Here is a 23,550-nt window from a genome sequence, read left to right as displayed (position 1 = left end):
CTTTATGACTCCAGTCCCCATACTCGTGGTCAGCTCTTAGCTACCCTTTGTGTTTGCCCAGTAAGTCACTCATTTCTAACAAACCATGACTAACAGTTCTGGAATATATAGAACTACCTAACATTGTGAGTCAAGCTTCACCGCATGGATTACAGAGATTGGAGAAGTTATAATGGAGCTGTACAACACCTTAGTTAGGTCTCAGCTGGAGTATTGTATGCAGTCTAGTCGTGATACGAGAGAAAGGGTTTGATTGCGCTAGAGTGTGTGTGAAGGATGGACACTGCAATGTTGCCTGGGTTGGAGCAATTCAGCTATGAATAGAGACTGAATAGGTTAGGTTTGTTTTCCTTAGAGTAGAGAAAGTTGAGAGGAGAAACCTAAATGAACAGCTCAGTACAGTGAATAGGAATAAATCTCTCACCTTCAGCAAAGGAATCAATAACTCTGGGAATAGATTTAAGATAAAGAGCAGGAGGTTTTGAGGGGATTGAAGGAAAGTATTTTTCATCTGGAGCGTGGTGAGTACTGGAACTCGCTGCCTGAAAGGGTGGTAAAGGCGGAAGGCAGTGCATTCTCACTATCGGAAGAAAATTAAACATGGGCAGCAAATGAAGGCTTTGCTATTGATGTCCTTATCCCTGCATGGAAAGAAAGATTAATGCCACGAAGAGAAGACTGACAGCCTATAATGTTTTTTAAACAACATATTAATGTGCATGTTCATTTTGCAGAACACACACTCGCAGAGTTGCTTGAAGTCCTTTCTGGAATACCATGGATTATCGCTGCTATGGATCTGGATGACTGAGCTCGGCGATAGCCGGGCCAACTCCAGCAACAATATTAAGTTTCAGACTGAAGTACGTTGAGCTAAAGATTCGTGGGGCATGTTGCACTTGAGTGTTGTATCTGGGTGCATGCATGGGAAGCTGCAATACTCACCCTTCTCCAGCAGAGAGAGCTCAAATATTAACAAGTGCTGAAAGATGGCACAAAGTGAAGTTGGTTGGTACAGCACAGGATTTAATGTCATATTTTTGTACGGATTTTATGTTTGTCTAAGTAAACAATGGTAGTGCTGCAAAACTGCACTTACTGTCAGCATTGAGCACACATACGTAGTTGTTTTCCTATCTTCAAACTGTTCCTTGAGAATGGATCTGTTTGAAGGTTGATAAACTTGTAACATGATGCAGTGTGAAAAGTTCTAATTTTGCAGAAACTTTGCCACATCAGGCAATAAAGTGCTTCGTCCTTTACCACTGGGCATTGGTAGTCCATAGTCCTCGCAATGAGGAGAGACCACTAATCACGAGACCCAGGATTGTCTTCTCAGAATTCAGGGACAAAGCTGCTGTCTCATGGAAATGTACATTTGGATAAATGGGGCCATTCTGTCTGTGGTATCAGTCCTGTCTGCAAAACACCTACAGCCTTATGGCCCTTGATCTGTAGCCCTATAGTGCCTTCTTATCTACCTTTAGTCTTCAGTTAATTGTGGAAATGCACACTAAGGTTCCTTCTACACTTAACAGATTCCTACCATTTTATTATGTATTCCTTTCCCTTGTTTGCTCTCCTCAAATGCATTACCTCAGTCTTTTCTGGATTGAATTTGATTTCCCACTTATCTACTGACCTAACCAACCCATTGATATTTTTTTCCTACATTCAACAGATTCCTTCCTCACTTTCAGCCATATTCCCAATTGTCATGTGATCTGCAAATTTCTTTATTCTGCCTCCAACATTTAGGTCTCAATCTTTGACGCATGCCGCCAGTAACTGCAGGCTCAGTACTGTACACAATGGGACCCCTTGGAAAGAGCCTTCCAGCTTCCTGCCAGTTTGGATCCAGCTTGGATCTCGAGAGCTTTCAATTTATTAATCAGTCTGCATACTAAGTTTTTTTTTCAAAAGTCTTAGAAAATCCATGTAGAGTACATTAATTGTGCTACACTAATTGACACTCCTTACTTCCTCAAAAAATGCAGTCAAGTCAATCAGACTCTACCTTCTTTAACAAAATCATGCTGACAGCCTTGTTTAGTCCATGCTTCTCCCAATGTTGATTTGTATCATTTCTTAGAAATTTGTTATCCATATCCTGACCTGATGGTGTCTCTTGAGTTTTCTGTAGAGTAGGGAATTGAATCTGCACCTTCTCAAGTGGGAATACTGCAATTCAGATGAAGCTTCAGTGCATTGCATGTTAGCTGTGAATGCAAAGTAAAATTTGTTCACCAATATCCCATTAAATAGAAATGGTTTATATCTCACCAGTACTGTACCTCTCCTGGGAAGTGTAGAGGCAGCTTTGACTTTACCTTTTCCATGCTGTATCTGTCTTAACTGTGTATAGCACTGGGCCTTGAAAGACTCAACGATTCTGGTAAAGTAGAGGAATCTGAAAAGCTGGTGCTGAGCATACTCTGCTTTTATTGTAAAGAAAGTACTTACCCATTTGACACTCTTATCTTCATTCATGTCCTTGAATATTGTAATGCCGAAGGAGGTCATTTGGCCAATCATTGAAAAGAGGTGGACGTCACATCCCACAGCACCCAGCAATCCATTTTCATGTGCATTGCCGATATCCTTTTTAGAAGTTCCTATGGAATCAGATTCCGCCATCCTGCCACATCTTTGCACCGACTGAAAAATTCTTTCTGTGTCAGCTCCAGCTCTTTTTTTGACAATAAGTCAATGTTCTACATTACTAACTCTCTCTCATCAGAGCAAAAAGACCTTCTTATTTGTTTAATGAAAACTCATCGTAACATTTAGCAGAATCGTATAGAAAATACAGCACAGAAACATACTATTTGGCCCAGTCAGACCACAGTGCTATTTATGCTGCATTCAAACAAGTGAATATTTCCATTAACTCCCCTTAACACATTCTGCTGTATAGACAAAATCTCAGTTTCTCCACTCTCCACAAAACTGAAGTTTCTCATCCCTAATATTATCCTGGTAAAATTCCTCTATAACTCCTTCAAGGATTTGACGTTGTTATTTGATACCCAGTGGTGGAAGAGGGAGTGACCAAATCAGCTGCTCTGTTTCTGGGTCCCAGTTCTGCAGTGTAAAAGATTGGCCTATACTATAGAACCTCCACACTGTGGTGCTGCTGTAACAAGGAATCAAGATAAGAGCACAAAACATTGAGAATTTAACATTAAAAAATTGCAACATAGAGTGTGGTCCTTCAGCTTACTGTCATGTTGAAATGTGAAGGGATGGGCAAGGTGAGTGGATGAAATTGTGACATAAAGCATGACTTTTTGAAGGAAGACTAATATTGCTAAGGAATTCTACCTCTTTTCGGTCATGAGTCCAACCATTGAAGTTGGAATATGAGAATAGCATTGACTATAGAATTGTTCGCTTGTCTTCACAGATCATGAAGACCCTGGAACTGCTACCAATCTCCACCAAGAACATGTTGGAGGAAAGCAAACTCCTGCCTATCATTCAGCGTTGGGCTCAAACGAAGGCCTCAGCTCCCCAGATCAGCGAGGCAGACGGTTACTCGAGTGAAAATACCTCCCGTGCACAAACACCGCTGAACACACAGGATCCAGCATTGAAGCAGAGCACTGAAGCTGATACTGACCCCTCCAAAAAACTGGTAATGAAGAGGCTGAAGATCATGAGTGAGAACAGTATGGACAGTGGCCTTTCTGACACGAGTAAAGCCTCTGACGGAGAGGTTGAGGTCAAAGAAGCGAAGGATGAGGTTGTTGCTACTATAGAACCGTCGCCATGCCTCCCGCTGGACGAGGAGGAGCCGCCAGGCCAGGTGCCGGCTGATGATGGGGAGGGCCAAGAGACAGATCCTGCTTCCAAAACAACCAATGGGACAAAGCTGGAAGAGGGGATCTTGGTGGAGACGCCATCGCAGGACGAAGAAGAAGGCATTTCTGATGCAGAGAGCGAGCGAAGCCAAGAGCAACCTGGTAAAATGGAAGATGTGAGTGAGCTGGCAATGAAGCTGCTTGATGTCTGGAAGGACCTGAAGGTAGGTACTAGCAGCTGAAGGAGTTGAAATGCCATGCGCACCGAATTTCAGGGAGCGAGTGGTCAGCAGGCTCCTTTAGGTGGAAATAGTCTGTACTATATTGATACAATCAAATGCAAATTAGGACAATTGTTTTCAGAAAATATCATTTTGAGATTGATCTATAAGCAATTTGATTCATGATGTCTGGACAGTTTGGCTTCGATTTCCACATTGAGCACCATTGGGATTTCCCTGCGCGTCTGAGTCTGTGATAGGATTACAGTGAACAGTCATTAACTTCATCTTTGTTATATATGCAGCCACTGGAATGGGGGAAGGCAAGTTGGATAGATTCAACATCAGAAATGGCAGGAATGAATATGGCCAAATAGGGAAATAAAAGGTGGATCCAATCCTATAAATTGGGAATATATGTTTGCCCGTTGTCTTTTCTCATCTAGCAGTTCCATACTTCCTTTTAGTCAGTGCCATCTATGCAAAAGTGCTGTTTTCTTGCCCCCGCAGAGTTGCCTTTAGTGATATTAAAAAAAATTGTTGGAAAAAGAACTTGTGAATCTCCCATAGTATTGCTCAAATGGGTAAGGGAATGCACCACTTACTGGCCTGGCTTTGCAATTGCAGCATGTCATGGCCTGTTTGCGCACACACACCTCCACAAAGAAAATACCGATAATTTTTATTGAGCTATGGGACTCAAACCTGCAAGAGTGTCACTAACGAGTGCCAACAACAGAAAGTGAAGTGGTGGAAAGGAAATGCGGTCACACTGGAAGATTTATGGTTAAGGTCCCCCACTGGCTCAATGGATGAAGGCTATGCCTCATATTGTAACAGTTCAAACATACCAGGTTTGAACCTTATCTCGGCTGAGTTAACTCTCCTCAGATGAGCATGGTAACTGAAATTCTCGAATCAACTTCTGAGATTGGACAACTGAAAGCACAGAAAGCAGTCAGAGCTGCTTTCTCCCCATCATGATCTAATGTACCGTTCTGTCTAAACGGCAAAGCCATGCAGCAATGAGCAATGTGTCAAGCAACAACTACTTTATATAGCATTTTTAAAACAATGAAATGTCCCAACATATTTCACAAGAACATTAAATAGGGCAGTAGTAAAGGTCAAAGTGGGTAATAATGATAAAAAGGTAAAATTAATGATTTTATTTAAATACATGTAGAATTCAGAATAAAATAAATGATCCACCAGCTAATGAACATGATGTGGTAGCTATTATGGGGATATGATTACAAGGTGATCAAAGTTGGGAACTATATTCAGAAGAATGTGATTTTTCAAAAGGTAAGACAGGAAGAGTGATGGGTAGCTTTGTTAGTACAAGATGGATTAATTACAATAGAAACAAATGATCTGGATCAGATGTAGAATCCATATGGCTAAACAAAGAAATAACAAGGGAAAGAAGACATTGATGGGAGGAGTGTGTAGGCACCCTAACAGTAGCTGTTCTGTAGGATAAAGAATAAATCATGAGTTCATTTTTTTTAAGAAAACATGGCTAACTTTAATTTTAATGTGGATTTGAAAAATTAGTTTGGCAAAGGTAGCCATGAGAAACAGTTCATAGGGGGGTTTTGGGACAGTTTCCTGCAATAATGTTAGGATCCAATGTGGAATAAGGCTGTGTTGGATCTGATAATGTGTAATGAGAAATTATTCCGTATAAGAGCTCCGTAGGGTTCAGTGACCGTGACATGACAGAATTTAGCGTTCAATTTGTGAAACTGGGGTCAGAAATAATTGCTAAACTTAAATCAAGGTCATGGGGCTGACCACTGAGTGGACTAGGAAAGAAATTTAGCAGAAAAGATATTTGAGGAACTGTGGCAGATGTTTAAGAAAATAGTTCACGACCCTCAGCAAGATATGCCTCAGCGAGGAAGAAGGACTCTAGGAAAGGGGTGCAATAGCCATAGTTAAACAAGGAAGTTTAGGATAGTATCAAACTGAAAGCAAAAACATACGACATCGCAAAGATTAGTGCTGAATCATAGGATTGGGAAAGCCGACCAGCAAAATATTAAAGAGGGAGAAAATAAACTGAGAGCAAAGTAACAAGCAATATATAAATGGACAATAAGAGCTTCTATATATAAAAAGGGAGGAGAGGGGCAAAGTGAACATATGCCTATTCGAGAATGAACCTGGGAAAGTAATCATGGTTAACCAGGAAATGGCAGAGGAGTTAAATAAATACTTTGCCACAGTCTACACAGTAGAAGAATTTAATAGCATTCCAAATATACTAATTAATCAAGGTGCAAAAAAGGGAGAAAAAAACACAATACCTGTCACTAGGGAAACAATAGGGGTGAAAGTCAGTCGGTTTTCTGCACCTGATGGGTTGCATCCTCACATTTTAAAATAAGTAGCTACAGCAATAGAGAATGTATTGGGAATAATCTTTCAAGATTTCTTAGATTCAGAAAAAAGTCTCAGAATTGGAAAACCACCATTGTCAATGCACTTATTCAAAAAGGGAGGGAGAATAAATGAAAGGTAACTCTAGTTTCACATCTGTCATGGGGTAAATGAGAGAGTCTGTTGCAAATAGTAGCAGAGCTATTTAAAATACATAATCTGACCAAGGAGAGTCAACATGGCTTCATGAAAGGGAAATCCTACTGCAAACTTGTTACTGTTCTTCAAGGAGGTAAAAAAAAATAGATAAAGGGAAACCAATGGATGTAATATATTTGGATTTCAAAAAATGCATTTGACAGGTTATCGCACACAGGTTACTGAATGAGATAAGAGCCCAAGGTGTAGGGGCATTTTAACCAGTAACTTGTGGAGTATCACAAGGATCAGTGCTGGAACAAATATTATTTACAATATACATCATGGGTGGTACAGTGGTTTGCTTCACAGGACCAGGGACCCAGGTTTGATTCTAGCCTCAGTCAACTGTCTGTGTGGAGTTTGCACATTCTGTCCATGTTTGCGTGGGTCTCCTAGGTGCTCCACTTTCCTCCCACAGATGTTCAAGCTAGATGGATTAGCCATAGTAAATACAGGGTTCCAGAAATGGAGGAGATGTTAGTTTTGGTGGAAAGCTGTTCGGAGGGTTGGTGCAGTTGGGCCAAATGGCCTCCATCTGCACTGTATGGATTCTATGATCAATTACTTTGATGAGGAAATATGCTGTTGTTAAGATCATAATTGGTGGAGGATGAGAAGGTTAAGTAAGTGGGCAAAATTTGACAGATGGAATATAATGTGGGAAAATGTGAGGTGATGCACTTTGACAGGTGGAATGGAAGAGTTTAAAAATTATCTAAGTTGGAAAGGACTGCAGAAAGTGGCAGCACAAAGGGATTTGAGAGTTCCTGTGCATGAATCATTAAAAAGATAACATCCAAGTTCAACAAGTAACAAGGAAGGCAAATAGGGTGTTAACCTTTATTTCAAAGGAAATGAAATATAAAAACAGGGAGGTTTCAGGGAGGTGTGAAAATAAGCACGAGACTTTTAAAATCAGGTTGAGTCTGAATACAAGAAAGGAGTGGATGAAGATTCCAGCAGCAGACAAACTGAGACAGTGGCAGAATCAAACAACCATTGTGTGTGAAACTAACAGACGATGCATAAGCATTTAGAATGCTTGACCACGTGGTAATCCATGCCATGGGCAGCCAGCGAAAACCAGAGGGAATATCTATCTTGTGTTGTCCAGTATATTTATGCAAGAAAATAACAGGCCGTGGCTGGACTGTTATGATTTCTCACTCTCTGACCCTATAGTTCAAGAATCTATTGCCGCACCTTCCTAGGCCGATTGGGGTTATATGTTAAAGGGCTCAGGTGTTAGTAGATTTTTGGCAGGAGTTGGAGGAGAGGTCAAGGATGAGACATATAACTAATGTTCTAAATTATGAATGAGAAGCTTGGACTCCATTGTCAACCTCATTTCTGCTCAATAAAGTTGTTCTGAGCGAGCCAGACCTTCTCCATGAATCTTAATCAGTAGTTGGTGAGGTTGAGACCCATTGCTGTGTTTTGTGTAGCGGTGAGCAGTGTTATGTTGCCATACTCAGCCTGGATTAACATTCCCCACCATTGATGGATTGCTGCATTGCCACAGGAAGGTGAAGCGTAACAGTCGAGATACCTTACCTTACTACAATTGTGCAGGCTGCTGGTGAGCTCACGCCTGAAGTACCGCATGAGGATCTGACCCCCCTCATTTCAAAATAGATGTACTAGCATTAGGGAAAAATCCAAAGATTCACTAGGCTAATTCCCAAAGGGATGGGTTGCCTTATGAATAAATATTTAGTTTTACAGCATTGCAATTCAAAGTCTAAGAAATGATCTGATTAAAATGCAAAGTGATCTGAGGGTTTTTGATGGGGCCAATGCTGAAAGGAGGTTTCTTCTAATCAGAGTCCCTACAATATGGAAACAGGCCATTCAACCCATCAAGTCTACACTGACCCTCTGAAAAGCATCCCAACCAGACCCACCCGACTACCCTAATCCTGTATTTCCTATGGCTAATCCACCTAGTCTGCATATCCCTGAATACAATGGGCAATTTAGCATGCGTGATCCACCTAACCACATTTGGACACCCTAATGATGGAATAGAACTAAGGGCACAGTTTCAAAATAATACTGTCCCTTTTAAGATGAAGATGAGGAATTTCTTCTTTCAGGGGGTTGTTAATCTTGACAGTTGTGCACCCGAGAAAACAGTGGAGGCTGGATCACTGAATATATTCGAGGTTAACTTAGACAGAATTTTGATCTTCATTGGTTATAGGGGATTCCTGGGAAAGGGGTGTTTCGGACACTGTTAGATCCATCATAATGTTATGAAGTGGTAAAGCTGGCTCAAGAGACATATTTCCTATTTTATCTAGGTGCCGTTCTTCTAATAAGAAAGCAATGAATTAAAGTCTTGTCCAACTGTCCAGGTGGATACTAAAGATCCCATGGCACTAATTGAAGAATTATAGAGAGAATAATTCTGGCACACCAGATAACATTTACAAGTCATCCAAAATTAGTTGGTAATTCTTAGCCCTGGTGCCATGCTGTGAGACCTTGCTCGATGGAAAATAGCTGCTATGTTTCCCAACACAGCAGTCATTTTGCAAGGATAACTTTAAGATGTGATTGTTTGATATAAATGCCCGTTTCTAACTTTGCTAACTTTGTTACTTAGGAGGTATACAGAATTCCCAAGAAGGATCGAAGTCAAACAGAACGGGAAAGTACTGGTAAGTATGACAAAGGCCGCTTGCTCTATTAACTCCTTTACTACTCTGACTTGTTGATATGTAATTTTGCCTGTTTGACTGTGGAGATGGATATGAAATATTTGTTCAGTGACCCAGCCATTTCCTCACTCCCCAGATATTTTATTGGTCACTGTGTCGAAAGCACCAACAATTAATTGCACCATTCCTCTACCATGATGTAACCATTTTTTGGTCTCATGATTCTTGGTGACCTTTTGATGTGCTGTGTCATGCCAGCTTTAGGCAAGAGTAGTCTGTGTAATCCCACTACCCCACCTTTTCTCTGTGGTCCTTTTGTAAAATCTGCTTTTGTATTCCAGACCGGTTTATTTTAATCCTAATCTTCCCTTTTTGTCAATTATCTTGTCACCTTAAGAACTATTCCAATCCTCAGGCTGTCTACTATTCTTTATAACATAGTAAATCGCACTTTTTTCCCTTACCGGCAGTGCGCGCATCACTAGCTGGGTCCCCATATGTTACACATCCCTAGTTTCTCTTGAATTGACTGACTCGTTAGATCATTTCAGTCACGTTGACCAGACTGGGTAAGAACAGCAGATTTCCTTTCTTAAAGGACATCAGTGAACCAAATGGCAATTTTTCAGTCGTTACATGGTTGCCATTTGGCTAGCTTTTTGATCGTGATTTTTATTGAATTCCGATTTCACCATCTGCAGTGGTTGGATTCAAATCCATATTCCCAGAAAATTGGCCTGGATTCTGGATTACTAATCTATCAAAATTACCACTGTTCCACTTCCACCCTTAGTATCTCGTGCTGACTTCAGCTTTTAGACCAGACCTGCAGATAGCTCCTGGAAGAAGCTATCATACATCTGTTTAAGTATACTCAGCTTTAATTACCTCTTCAGAGTTTTATCCTAACACTTCTGGCCATACAGTAACACTAACTCCTCATTCTAAGGTAACCTACTTCACTATGTATCCTTCTCAGGAGAACAGATCAACAAGGACTTCACTCAAGAACTCAAAATAAAAAACAAAACCAAGTCTACTTCTCCAAGCTATGGGTGTTTCTCCTCAGCTTAAAAATAAATGTTCTAGCCATTTCTAGCAAACCTCCAGATTCCATTATTTATGTTGCTAGATCACAAAACAATCAAAAATAAACAAAAGTCCGTTGGTGGTGCAAAAAACCCATACAGTGTAAAGCCAGGTGTCAAAATTGTTTTTGAAAGAAATCACCGTGGTTACAGAAATACTGATAAATTAATGATTGACTTCAGACTCACTCAAATCCCACAATCACTAAGTCAAAAACCTAAGCATGCAATAAATAATTTTAAATTTATACATAAAGCATACAGTTCACATCACAATATTGATCTGTCAGTATAGGGAGTGGGTTGTGCAAAGCAGCCTAGGTCGCCACTTCTGTTTGCTGACCATTCATAAATCTATAGGTTTTGGATGTGGAGGATGCAGGTTGTTATTCCACATCAACCTGACACATTCACTGCCTGTAGTCAACATGAGCCATTGTGCGTTACCCAGATGTTTTTGTGAGATGGTGATCGGATGTGCTGTCAGTATGACTACCCCTTTTCCCTCTGTCTATTCCCACCACAAGAGCAAATTACAATTAATTAGCCCTGATATCCAACTGAAGAGAAAAAATCAGGCAGATTGACTGAACTGAAAACCTAAGCGTGTCTAGGAAAAGATTTCCAGAGCCGACATCTGAAGCTGATGGTAGTGAAGGACAGGAAAAATGTACCACTGGAAAGAATCAGAGGAACATAGTGTTCAGATATGATATTTTACAGCTGGACAAGGTCACCGTGAAAGGGAGAGGTGACAACGTGGAGGGATTTAACCACAAGTTGTGAATTCAAATTTTAGGCATTGAGAAACTAGAAGCTAATGTATTTTGTTTAATTCATTCACGGATATGGGTGTTGTTGCCAGAGCCAGTATTTAATACCTATACCTAATTGTTCAGAGTCGACCACATTGCTGTGGGTCTGGACATATGTGGGTCAGACCAGATAAAAATGGCAGTTTCCTTCCTTGAAGGACATTAGTAACCGGATGGGTTTTTCCAACAGTCAACATGGTTTCATGGAGATCTATTAAATCCAGATTTCTTTTATTGAATTCAAAGTCCACCATTTGGCATGGTAGGATTTGACCTTGGCTCCTCCAAACATTACCTGGGTCTAGCAATAACACCACTGGCCATCACCACCTCCTATGTGAATGAGAAGAGGATGATGCGAAAGTGGGACTTGGTCAAAAAAAGAGACATGGGAGCATTGAACATTGGAGGTGACAACTTCTCGTTAGAGACTTTTAGCAGAAGATTGACATGTGGCAAAGGTAGGCAGTCTTTCTGATGGAAAGAATATGAAGTCAGACACAATTTAGAGTCAAATAAGATGCAAAGTTTGGTTCAACCAGAGATGTTATTCATATAAGGATTGTGGTATCAGTGGCCAAACTGCTTAATGTTCAACTGAAATAAATGATGGATGTTCAGGATCAGATGTCAGGGTCATGGGAGCATTGGGAAGGTCCAAAGAGGCAGTGATGACCTAATTCTGGGAGTTGTTGATGTACATATGAAAAGTGACCCCATGTCTGTAAGAGATGTCATCAAACGCAGAATGTGGACAAGGATAGGGGAAGAGTGCTGAGGATTGACTGGTGAACTCCAGCAGTGACAGTGAGAAGATAAGTTATGGTTGAACTTGCTTTGAGTTGACAGTGAAACCAAACATATCAATCCTACGGAGCTGACCAACAGAGGAAAGGCACAGAGAAAGGTGTCATTGTTGACCATTTTGGAATCTGCGTAACTGCCCTCTTGCCGAGGGCACTGGGGTTCATCATGGTCAGAGTCACATAGGATATTGTGTTTTTAGGAGTGCATGACAAAGTGCAAACTTGATCAAAGGAAATTCCAAACTGAGGGCTGTGGAAAAGATGGTGATCAATTCATTCAGCAATAACATATTCAATAAGTGTAAAACAAAATTGGAAATCACAAACTAAGGGTTTGAGAGTGAGATTTTGATCAGGTTCCTAAGGTAAAAGTTTTGAGGGGGAAACCATTTACAGTGATAGGAATGCAAAGGGAAGTTGTGAGTTCCCTGGGGAAGGGTTTGAACGAGCAGTGGATAGCTCTCGTGGAAGCGATATGCTTGACAATGACAGGAGGGGAAGAGCGTAAATGTGCCAAGGATTTTGCGGTGAGGCTAGGGGGCAGGCTTTGAGGTGAGCTTGGTGATGAGGACAAGGAGAAATCTCGTATCCAACTAAATGCTCCTTTCTTGGTGACAAGAAATTCATGAGCCCCTTGTAGATTTGATGGAGCTTATCAAAACCGATCTGGTGAGGCTAGATTATAAAAGCAAAGGTTTGCTGAGGGAGAGAGGATGGTGAAGTAAATCAGTAGTTGTTGTGGCAAGTAGAGATCTGAAAGGATGGTAATACTGCACTTGACTTGCTGTCTGACTCACTATAACAGCTGTATCTGACCTAGTTCTTTGGCAAAGCAAAGTCAGGGAAGGGACTACAGGCTGAGCATTTATTTAGTTATTATAGCAGGGCTAGTTAGTGATGTGGCATTTGATAATGTTTGTTATCATTGGTACATAAGAGGAGGTGATTGCTCTTAGCATGGAGATCTCCGCCAAATTGGGCAAGCCAGTCTGTACCATCAATGTTGTTGTTCCCTGTTCACCATCTCGGGAAACCAGAGGGGTTAATTTAAGTAGAGTTTTATTTTAAGAGAGAAATGGGAACAAAATCGAACCAAAGATTCACTTTTTGTGGACTTGTCTGTTGCTTTCTCAATCCCAATTGAAAGTTCTCCTGTTGCTTTGTATTTTTTGCGTTCTAGAGCGAAGCAGGGATGGGACAACACAGAAGGATGTTTCCCAGGCTCCAAAGACACCAGTGAACCTGGGTAAAGAGAAAGATGCTGACAAGACACTTAGCAAAGATCGTAAAAAACGTAAACCTGCAACTTCTCCACCTCCGTCAGCCTACGAGAGAGAAGGACTGAAAAGATCTGTCCCAGATGAAAGGCAAGCTTATTTTCTTTCTTTCTTTATGCCTATTCTGATCGTATTCTGGGCTCTAGGAAGCCCTCCGTCACTCTTAGGTGGTGACTTATCAGTGATGGATCGTATCAGGCTGAAACTTCCAGTGTCATTCGTGTTGGTATACTTACTTTATCAGATTTGGGGAAAATAACTAGGTAACCTACAGCAAAATTCTTACCTTGTACCATGCTTTTCATAATTTCAGGATGACCCAAAGCATTTTCCAACCAAATAAATTTTGAGTTGTGGTTACTTTTGCAATGTAAGCAACACAAATAGTATTGAGGTAATAACCAGCTACTACTTTTACTGATGTAAAATAAAGAACTACAAATGCTGGAAATTTACAACAAAAACAGAAATTGCTGGAGAAACTCCAAAGGACTGGCAGTACCTGTGGAGAGGAATCAGAGTTAACATTTTGGGTCCACTCTTCAAGACTGTAGCTACGAAAAGGTGCTGAAGGCAGAGTTGGTGGGTGTGGTTAAAGGAGTTAGCGATAGGTGGAGATAGACACCAGCGGAAGAGAAAGACAGTTAGGCAGACAAAAGGATGGACCATGCTCAGAGAGATAGAAGAGTTGATAATGGGACCTTAAATATGTGAAAAGGTGAATGGCTACTGAAAACAGCCCATGTGATGACAGGGCCCAGGTTGTGGGATGGATAAAGTAAGTGGAAGATATGTTCACACCCTAAAGTTATTGAATTTGATATTAAATCCAGAAGGCTGCTGGGTCCGCAAGTGGAAAATGAGGTGCTGTCCTTCCAACTTGCACTGAGCTTCACAGGAGGACCGCAGTAGGTCTGAGACAGAAATGGTTACCATTGAATACAGTGGTGTGTTGAAGTGGCAGGAAACTGGAAACTCGGTCATTTTTGCAGACGAAAAGGTGTTCTGCAAAGTGATGGCCCAGTCTGCGTTTTATCTCCCCCATCATCAAGGAGACTACATTGTGAGCAGAGAAAACAGTAGACTAGATTGAGTGAGTGAAGTGCAGGTAAATCGCTGCTTCACCTGGAAGGTGTTTGGGCCCTTGGATAGTGAGGAGGGAGGACGTAAATGGGCAAGTGTTCGGCCTTGTGCTATTGCATGGAAGGGGAATGTGTGTCTGGTGGTGGCATCCTGCTTGAGGTGGGAGTGGAAATGGTGTCTATGATCATTTGGTTGTAGATGTTATTGGGGTGAAAAGTGAGGACCAGTGGAACCCTAAAATATTGTGGGAAGGAAGAGAAGGGCTGAAGACAGAAGTGCAGATGGTGGATCAGATTGGGCAATTGCTTTGCAAGAACACCTAAATGCCATCTGTGAAAACGATCCCTGACTTTCAGTTGCCTGTCACTTCACACACTGTGATCCCTGGCCAACATTTCTAGCTCGGATCTGCTGCAGTGCTCCGACAAGGCTCGGTGCAAAGACGCTACCATAATCTGGCTGAATACGTCCAACATTTTCTGTTTTGATTGTACACTTCTGAAACCAAATTCAACAAGTCCAGTAATTTGTTAGTCAACAGAGTACAAAATGATCTTGCAAGTTTTTGTGAAAACTCAACTAGTTTAGGGTGTAGGTTTGCTCGCTGAGCTGTAGATTAGATTAGATTAGATTAGATTACAGTGTGGAAACAGGCCCTTCGGCCCAACAAGTCCACACCGATCCGACAAAGCGAAACCCACCCCATACCCCTACATTTACCCCTTACCTAACACTACGGGCAATTTAGTATGGCCAATTCACCTGACCCTGCACATCTTTGGACTGTGGGAGGAAACCGGAGCACCCGGAGGAAACCCACGCAGACACTGGGAGAACATGCAAACTCCACACAGTCAGTCGCCTGAGGCGGGAATTAAACCCGGGCCTCTGGCGCTGTGAGGCAGCAGTGCTAACCACTGTGCCACCGTGCCGCCCACGGTGTAGGTTTGATATCCAGACGTTTCATTACCTGGCTAGGTAACATCAGTGGCAACCTCCAAGTGAAGTGAAGCTGTTGCCTCCTGCTCTTTATTTATATGTTTGTCCTGGATGGGGTTCCTGGGGTTTGTGGTGATGTCATTTCCTGTTCATTTTCTGAGGGGTTGATAGATGGCATCTAGATCTGTGTGTTTGTTTATGGCATTGTGGTTGGAGTGCCAGGCCTCTAGGAATTCTCTGGCATGTCTTTGCTTAGCCTGTCCCAGGATAGATGTGTTGTCCCAGTCGAAATGGTGGGTTTTTTTCATCCGTATGTAGGGCTATGAGGGAGAGAGGGTCGTGTCTTTTTGTGGCTAGCTGGTATTCGTGTATCCTTGTGGCTAACTTTCTTCCTGTTTGTCCTACGTAGTGTTTGTGGCAGTCCTTGTATGGAATTTTGCAGACGACGTTGGTTTTGTCCATGGATTGTACTGGGTCTTTTAAGTTTGAAAGTTTTTGTTTGAGAGTGTTGGTGGGTTTGTGTGCTACTAGGATTCCGAGGGGTCTTAGTAGTCTGGCTGTCATTTCTGAAATTTCTTTTGATGTACGGTAAGGTGGTTAGGGTTTCTGGCTGTGTTTGGTCTACTTGTCGTGGTTGGTTCTTGAGGAATCTGCGCACTGTTTTTTTGAGTATCCGTTCTTCTTGAATGGGTTGGATAGGTGTTTCACCTCTGTTTTCCGAAGTTCGTCTGTGCTGCAGTGTGTGGTGGCTCGTTGGAATAGTGTTCTGATACAGCTTTCGTTTGTGTGGGTTGGGATGGTTGCTGGTGTAGTTAAGTATTTGGTCAGTGTTTGTCGGTTTTCTGTATACGCAGGTTTGTAGTTCTCCGTTGTCCTTTCTTTCGACTGTGATGTCCTTTCCCATCAATCTTTGGGCAAGTTGGTGGGAAAGGAATGCCATCCGAGAGAGTTCCACCCACGAACAACTGTGCTTCCTGCATGAATGTTTGTGAAAACAGGTACTGCCAAAATGTCTCCAATACAAACCACCGATAAAAACACCTCAAGCCAGAAGTTTAACAGAACGAAACGGCCGCAGAATGCTCCGAGAACTAATCAATGACGCCCACCACAGACTCCGAAAATACAATGGGGAAATTGCACGCCAAAAACCGTTATTCAAACAAGCAACAAATCAAGAATGGACAGACTCGGTAGAACGAGCCATAAACACCAAACAACGACAAACACAGATGAAGAAAAATCGGGACCTGAAGAAAAAACTGGACAAACTCACAAACAAAGACAAAACCGATAACACAGGGGCATGGATAAAGAACTTATCAGACCGAACCCTATCAGACACAGAAAAAGCGGTACTAGTAAAACGACTAAATTTCAATTACCGAGACGCTGACAAGAAGGATTTCCTAGCGACATTAGAAACCACATTGAAGGGCAACAAACTCACGGAAGAAACCCAACAAACGATCAGACAGACAGTTGCACCTACTCTTGAGCCGAAAGAAGGAAGGAAACAAACTGAACACACAAGAAAAGAAAGCCCTACAAAATCTCAAAAAAGACAAAAACACCATCATATTACCTGCAGACAAGGGTCGGCTCACAGTCATCCTGAACAGAAGGGACTACGTAGAGAAAGCCAATGCACTACTCGCTGACACCAACACCTACCAACAGGTGGCGCTAGACCCGACCCCACAACTAGGAAACAAAATTACATATCTCCTAAGAAAATTACACAATTCCGGACAATTAAACAAGACCGAATTCCAGAAAATGAAACCAGACGGGACCAACACCCCACGATTCTACGGACTACCGAAAATCCATAAACCAGGAGCCCCCCCCCCCCCCCAGACCCATAGTCTCACTATCCGGAACACCAACTTACAGACTGGCCAAAGAACTACACGCAAGACTGAAATACCTAGTAGAAGAGTCACTGCATTCCATCCAATCCACCCAGGAATTCCTAAAAACACCAAAATAGAGGAAGACGAAACAATGATCTCATTCGACGTAACAGCACTGTTCACCTCCATCCACATCGACCTGGCAAAGGAAACACTTACCACACTTTTAGAAGAGACCATCTCACGCACACCCCAACCACCATCAATCACATTACTAAAGAAAACATCATGAAGCTAGTGGACTTGTGCCTCACCACCCACTTCACCTTCAGCAACATAAACTACAAACAAACCAACGGCGCACACACCCATGGGATCTCCGCTATCAGGATTCATAGCAGAAGCGGTAATGCAAAGACTAGAACAAACAGCCCTACTAACCATCAAACCAAAAATCTGGGTCCGCTATGTACGCATTCCTTGACGTCATAGTCGAAAGAAAGGACAACGGAGAACTACAAACCTGCGTATACAGAAAACAGACAAACACTGACCAAATACTTAACTACACCAGCAACCATTCCAACACACAAACGAAGCTGTATCAGAACACTATTCCAACGAGCCATCACACACTGCAGCACAGACGAACTTCGGAAAACAGAGGAGAACCACCTATACAAAATATTCAAGAAGAACGGATACTCAAAAAATACAGTCCGCAGATTCCTCAAGAACCAACCACGATAAGCAGACCAAACACAGCCAGAAACCCTAACCACCTTACCATACATCAAAGAAGTTTCAGAAATGACAGCCAGACTACTAAGACCCCTCGGAATCCTAGTAGCACACAAACCCACCAACACTCTCAAACAAAAACTTTCAAACTTAAAAGACCCAGTACAACCCATGGACAAAACCAACGTCATCTACAAAATTCCATACAAGGACTGCCACAAACACTACGTAGGACAAACAGGAAGAAAGTTAGCCACCAGGATACACGAATACCAGCTAGCCACAAAAAGACACGACCCTCTCTCGCTCGTAGCCCTACACACGGATGAAAAAAAACCACCATTTCGAATGGGACAACACATCTATCCTGGGACAGGCTAAGCAAAGACATGCCAGAGAATTCCTAGAGGCCTGGCACTCCAACCACAATGCCATAAACAAACACACAGATCTAGATGCCATCTATCAACTCCTCAGAAAACGAACAGGAAATGACATCATCACAAACCCCATCCAGGACAAACCTATAAATAGAAAGCAGGAGACCACCGCTTCATTTCACTTGGAGGTCGCCACTGATGATGTTACTTAGCCAGGTAATGAACGTCTGGATATCAAACCTACAGCTCAGCGAGCAAACTTCCACCCTAAACCTCAACCTGAACTACAAACCTTCACAAATCTTTCAAAAAACTCAACCAGTTTCCAGATGTCTTGGGGGAAGAGACCATTCTCTCTTTAGCTGGGCTTACATGTGAATCCAGTTCCTCACTGCAACATTTTTGCATTTATAAAGCACATAAACCATAATGAGATGGCCTAAGGTGATTCACAGGACTGTTTTCAGACTAATATTGACATCTGGCCCAAGGAGAAATCAGTTGGGGGAGACCAGTATGAGAATTATGTTTCAAAGTGTTAGGTGAGAGGCCGAGAGGTTTAGGGAGAGAATTCCAGAACTCGGGCACAAGGTTCTATGAGCAAAGGAAGCTAACATTGCACAAGAGGCCTATGTTAAAGGAATGTCAGGGTTATCAGAATTTTTATAAGTTCTTTGAAGTGGGCTAACAACCCACTTGGTCGTGAAAACAATCCCTCATGGTCGCCGCTCACATTCCAAGAATAAACTGTTAATTTGTACATGAAATGTGTCATAAATTTGAAGGTGATGAGACAGGTTTTGTTTAGGAAAAGATTCTGATCTCTGCTGTTGAAATGAGAGAGTTTATTGTTTTATTGTTAATTATAAACTTTACTGTGTAATGTTGCTTTTTCTTATTTCAAAAAGGTACGATGGTGCAACACCAGCTAAAAAGAAGAAAACCAGAAGTAAACTGTCAACGGAGGAACGCCGGAAGCTGTTTGAACAAGAGGTGGCGCAAAGGGAGGCGCAGAAGCAGAGCTTATACTTGGTACAGCAGCAGCAGCAAATACAACCAATTTGTGTTAGCTCGCAGGTGCCTTATGACTCTGGAACGTACAGCAACTCTCATACGAGCTTTGCCAGTTACCCACCGGGATACCCTCTGCAGACTTACGTTGACCCGGTCAACCCAAATGCTGGCAAAGTGCTCCTGCCAACACCAAATGTGGAACCCTTGTGCCCTCCGCAGATGGGCTACGAACACCCGCAGCCACTGTTGGCAGAGTCTGTCCCAGCAGGGCACTCCACGGTTCAGCATCTATCACCTCAGGTGGAAGTCCAAGGCCAGCAGTACCTGGCTCAGGCTCCTGTTGTCATTCCCCAAGACCCAAACGTGGCAGCAATACAAGGATCTGGCACTCAAACGACCGGGCAGAGCTATGGAGTATGGGATCCCAACCAGCAGACAATGGCAGTGCACCAGCAATATTCCAGTGGGCAGTCCCAGGCGCCAATTTATTACCAGGGACAGCCATGCCAACCTGTTTACAGTATATCCTCTCCTTATGGACAAACTACTCAGCAAATCGTCCAGGTACAGTCCTTACCACCACCTCATAAATCAAACTTGCAACAGAGCTGATAGTGGGGGAGCGTGGAGGGGGAATTATACAAGTGCATGTCATTCTTTTAGTTGTCCCTCTCCATGTTTATGTGTGTGTGTGTGTCTTCCTGTCTCTCCTTCAGTGTCTCTTTCTGGCTTTATGTCTTTGCTCATTGCAGAGTTACTCTCAGTCAAGTCCTGAATGCGCACAGGGGCAGCAGTGTTTCCTGGCTCACCCACAGGGTGCTGTTTCACAGCCAACAGCAGGAATGCTCGTGACATCGTCAGCCCCATCCTACCAGCAACCTGGGCAACCACAGACTGTACAACAGGTACTTCCTGTGCTAATCCTCCTTGTTGTGGTATTGTCTCATCGTCCTGTCCTTTACACTTCTCACCTCTCCCCCACCCCAACTCATAGAATCATGGAGATGTACAGCACGGAAACAGACCCTTCAGTCCAACCGTCCTATTCAGCCTCTCCCTGCAAAATCCTCCAACATTCTTTATAAATCTTTTCTGAACCCTTTCAATTTCACAACATCTTTCGGATAGGAAGGAAACCAGAATTATATGCAATATTCCAACAGTGGCCTAACCAATGACTTGTACAGCCGTAACATGACCTCCCAACTCCTGTACTCAATACCCTGACTGATAAAAGAAAGCCGCCTTCACTATCCTGTCTACCTGCGACTCCACATTCAAGGAGCTATGAACCTGCACTCCAAGGTCTCTTTATTCAGCAACACTCCCTAGGACCTTACCATTAAGTGTATAAGTCCTGCTAAGATTTGCTTTCCCAAAATGCAGGACCTCACATTTATCTGAATTAAACTCCATCATCTGCCACTTCTCAGCCCATTGGCCCATCTGATCAAGATCCTGTTGTAATCTGAGGTAACCTTCTTCGCTGTCCACTACACCTCCAATTTTGGTGTCATCTGCAAACTTACTAACTATATCCCTTATGCTCACATCCAAATCATTTATGTAAATGACGAAAAGTAGTGGACCTAGCACTGGTCACAGGCCTCCAGTCTGAAAACAATCTTCCACCACCACCCTCTGTCTTCTATCTTTAAGCCAGTTTTGTATCCAAATGGCTAGTTCTCTCTAACCCTTGATTTGAGTATAGTTCATAGCTTTACATTTGTGCACAGCTTATCATGGTATCAAGGTGTCCAAAAGACTATTCACAATATGGTATGAGTGAGTCTTCGATTGAGTAACAATATTCCCTACTCTGAATCAGAGGGAGTATGGTTCAATCCTTCTTCCAGGAAGTCCCAATGAAAGGAGAAAATGAATTGTTAGCAGCAGCAAACCGGTTCCTATTTTTGAAGTAATGTGGACAGAGATATACAGATACCCAGAGGTAATCGTGTACACATGCACACAAGAAGTCCTGCACATATTGACATACATATGTACACACACATACATGTGCACAGGCACACTTTAATTCTCAAGATGAATGCTCAATTAGTTTGGTTTAAAGTGTTAATTTGGAGAAGAGCATAAGTCAAGCTCGAAGAGAACTACGATTCACAAGATCTTCAATTGAGCAGAAAAGCAAAATGGGTAAGCTGGAAATTGGAATAAAATCCACAAATACTGCTGAATTTGCTGATGACTCAAAGATTGATAGGAACATCAGTTGTGAAGAGAACACAAAGAGTGTGTGTAGGGATATAGATAGACTAAATAAGTCAGAAATGCTAAAATTCGGCAGTTTATGCAGTGTGGAAAATGCTAGGAATACTGCAGCGAGAATACTCCTGACTCTTCAAAGTCTGCCCACCATCTACAGGGCACAAGTCAGGGGTGTGGTGGAATACTCCCCACTTGCCTGGATGAGTACAGTCCGAGCAACACACAGGACACTTGACCTTATCCAGAACAAAGCAGCCACCTTGTTTGGCACCATCTCCACAAGCATCGACTCCCTCCACCACTGACACTCGGTAGCAGCACTGTGTACTATCTACAAGATGCACTGCAGAAATTCACCAAAGATCCTCTCACAGCACCTTCCAAACCCACAGCCATCCATCTGGAAGGACAAGGGGAAGATATATGGGAATACCACTACCTTCAAGTTACCTCCAAGCTCCTCACCGCCCTGACTTGGAAGTTTATCACATTGTCATTGGGCCAACATCCTGGAATTCACTCCTTAATGGCATTGTGGTTCTACTCGCAGCAGTTCACCACCATCACCACTACCTCAAGGGCAACTAGGGACAGGCAATAAAATGCTGGCCAGCCTGCGATGCCCACATCCCACAAAATGAATAAATAAATGTGAACATGTCCAATTTGGCAGGGAGAATAGAAAAGGAGCATATTACTTAAATGGAGAGAGATTGCAGAATTCATTGGTACAATGTGATCTGGGTGCCCTAATACATGAATCACAAATAGTTAATATGTAGGTAGAACAAGAGATGAAGATGATAAATGAAATGTTGCCATTTATTCCAAGGCAAATGAATTATTTAATAAGGGAAGCTTTGCTACTGTTATACAGGAGCAATGGTGAGAGCACATCTGGAGTACTGGGGTACAGTTGTAGTCTCCTTTTTTAAGCAAGGACCTAAATGCATTGAAACTGTTCAGAGAAGCTTCACTTGAGTGATACTTGGGATGGTAAGGTTATCTTATGAGGAAACATTAGACAGGCTGGGCCTCTAACAGTGGAATTCAGAAAATAGAGAGATGTGACAGAGACTTGGGTAGACAGGAAATTGGGGGATACGAACCGTAGAGATGCAAATGGTTTTTAGTTTAGAATCCTCAGAAGAGTATAAAGAAAGTAGGAGTATACTTAAGAGGAAAATCAGGAGGGCAAAACAGAGACATGAGATAGCTTTGGCAAATAGAATTAAGGAGAATCCAAAGGGGTTTTACAAATATATTAAGGACAAAAGGGTAACTAGGGAGAGGATAGAGCCCCTCAAAGATCAGCAAGGCGGCCTTTGTGTGGAGCCACAGAAAATGGGGTAGATACTAAATGAATATTTTGCATCAGTATTTATTGTGGAAAAGGATATGGAAGATATAGACTGTAGCAAAATAGATGGTGACATCTTGCAAAATGTCCAGATTACAGAGGAGGAAACGCTGGATGTCTTGAAACGGTTAAAGGTGGATAAATCCCCAGGACCTGATCAGGTGTACTCGAGAACTCTGTGGGAAGCTAGAGAAGTGGTTGCTGGGCCTCTTGCTGAGGTATTTGTATCATCGATAGTCACAAGTGAGGTGCCGGAAGACTGGAGGTTGGCAAATGTGGTGCCACTGTTTAAGAAGGGCGGTAAGGACAAGCCAGGGAACTATAGACCAGTGAGCCTGACCTCGGTGGTAGGCAAGTTGTTGGAGGGAATCCTGAGGGACAGGATGTACATGTATTTGGAAAGGCAAGAACTGATTCGGGATAGTCAACATGGCTTTGTGTGTGGGAAATCATGTCTCACAAACTTGATTGAGTTTTTTGATGAAGTAACAAAGAAGATTGATGAGGGCAGAGTGGCAGATGTGATCTATATGGACTTCAGTAAGGTGTTCAACAAGGTTCCCCATGGGAGACTGATTAGCAAGGTTAGATCTCATGGAATACAGGGAGGACTAGCCATTTGGATACAGAACTGGCTTAAAGGTAGAAGACAGAAGGTGGTGGTGGAGGTTTGTTTTTCAGACTGG

General features: G+C 42.5%; 1 protein-coding gene across 3 annotated transcripts in view; it reads left to right on the top strand.

Annotated features, from left to right (window-relative positions):
* Positions 1-23,550, top strand: part of setd2 (SET domain containing 2, histone lysine methyltransferase) — a 124,829-nt gene that overhangs the window by 86,078 nt on the left and 15,201 nt on the right. For 2 of the 3 annotated variants that reach the window (XM_043687964.2, XM_087986584.1), the window contains exons 12-17: positions 735-863; positions 3,407-4,027; positions 9,222-9,276; positions 13,166-13,352; positions 19,170-19,839; positions 20,028-20,180. In XM_043687964.2, the coding sequence (XP_043543899.2) occupies positions 735-863; positions 3,407-4,027; positions 9,222-9,276; positions 13,166-13,352; positions 19,170-19,839; positions 20,028-20,180 (1,815 nt within the window). The remainder of the gene's footprint in view (positions 1-734; positions 864-3,406; positions 4,028-9,221; positions 9,277-13,165; positions 13,353-19,169; positions 19,840-20,027; positions 20,181-23,550) is intronic. The other variant, XM_087986585.1, reaches the window with a different exon arrangement.

The sequence above is a fragment of the Chiloscyllium plagiosum genome, unplaced genomic scaffold (genome assembly GCF_037043375.1).
Source record: "Chiloscyllium plagiosum isolate Xiang-an unplaced genomic scaffold, Cpla_swu_hap1 HiC_scaffold_4, whole genome shotgun sequence".
Lineage (NCBI taxonomy): Eukaryota > Metazoa > Chordata > Chondrichthyes > Orectolobiformes > Hemiscylliidae > Chiloscyllium > Chiloscyllium plagiosum.
The sequence above is the reverse complement of the archived record's forward strand: the minus strand, read 5'-3'. Positions and strand labels throughout refer to the sequence as shown.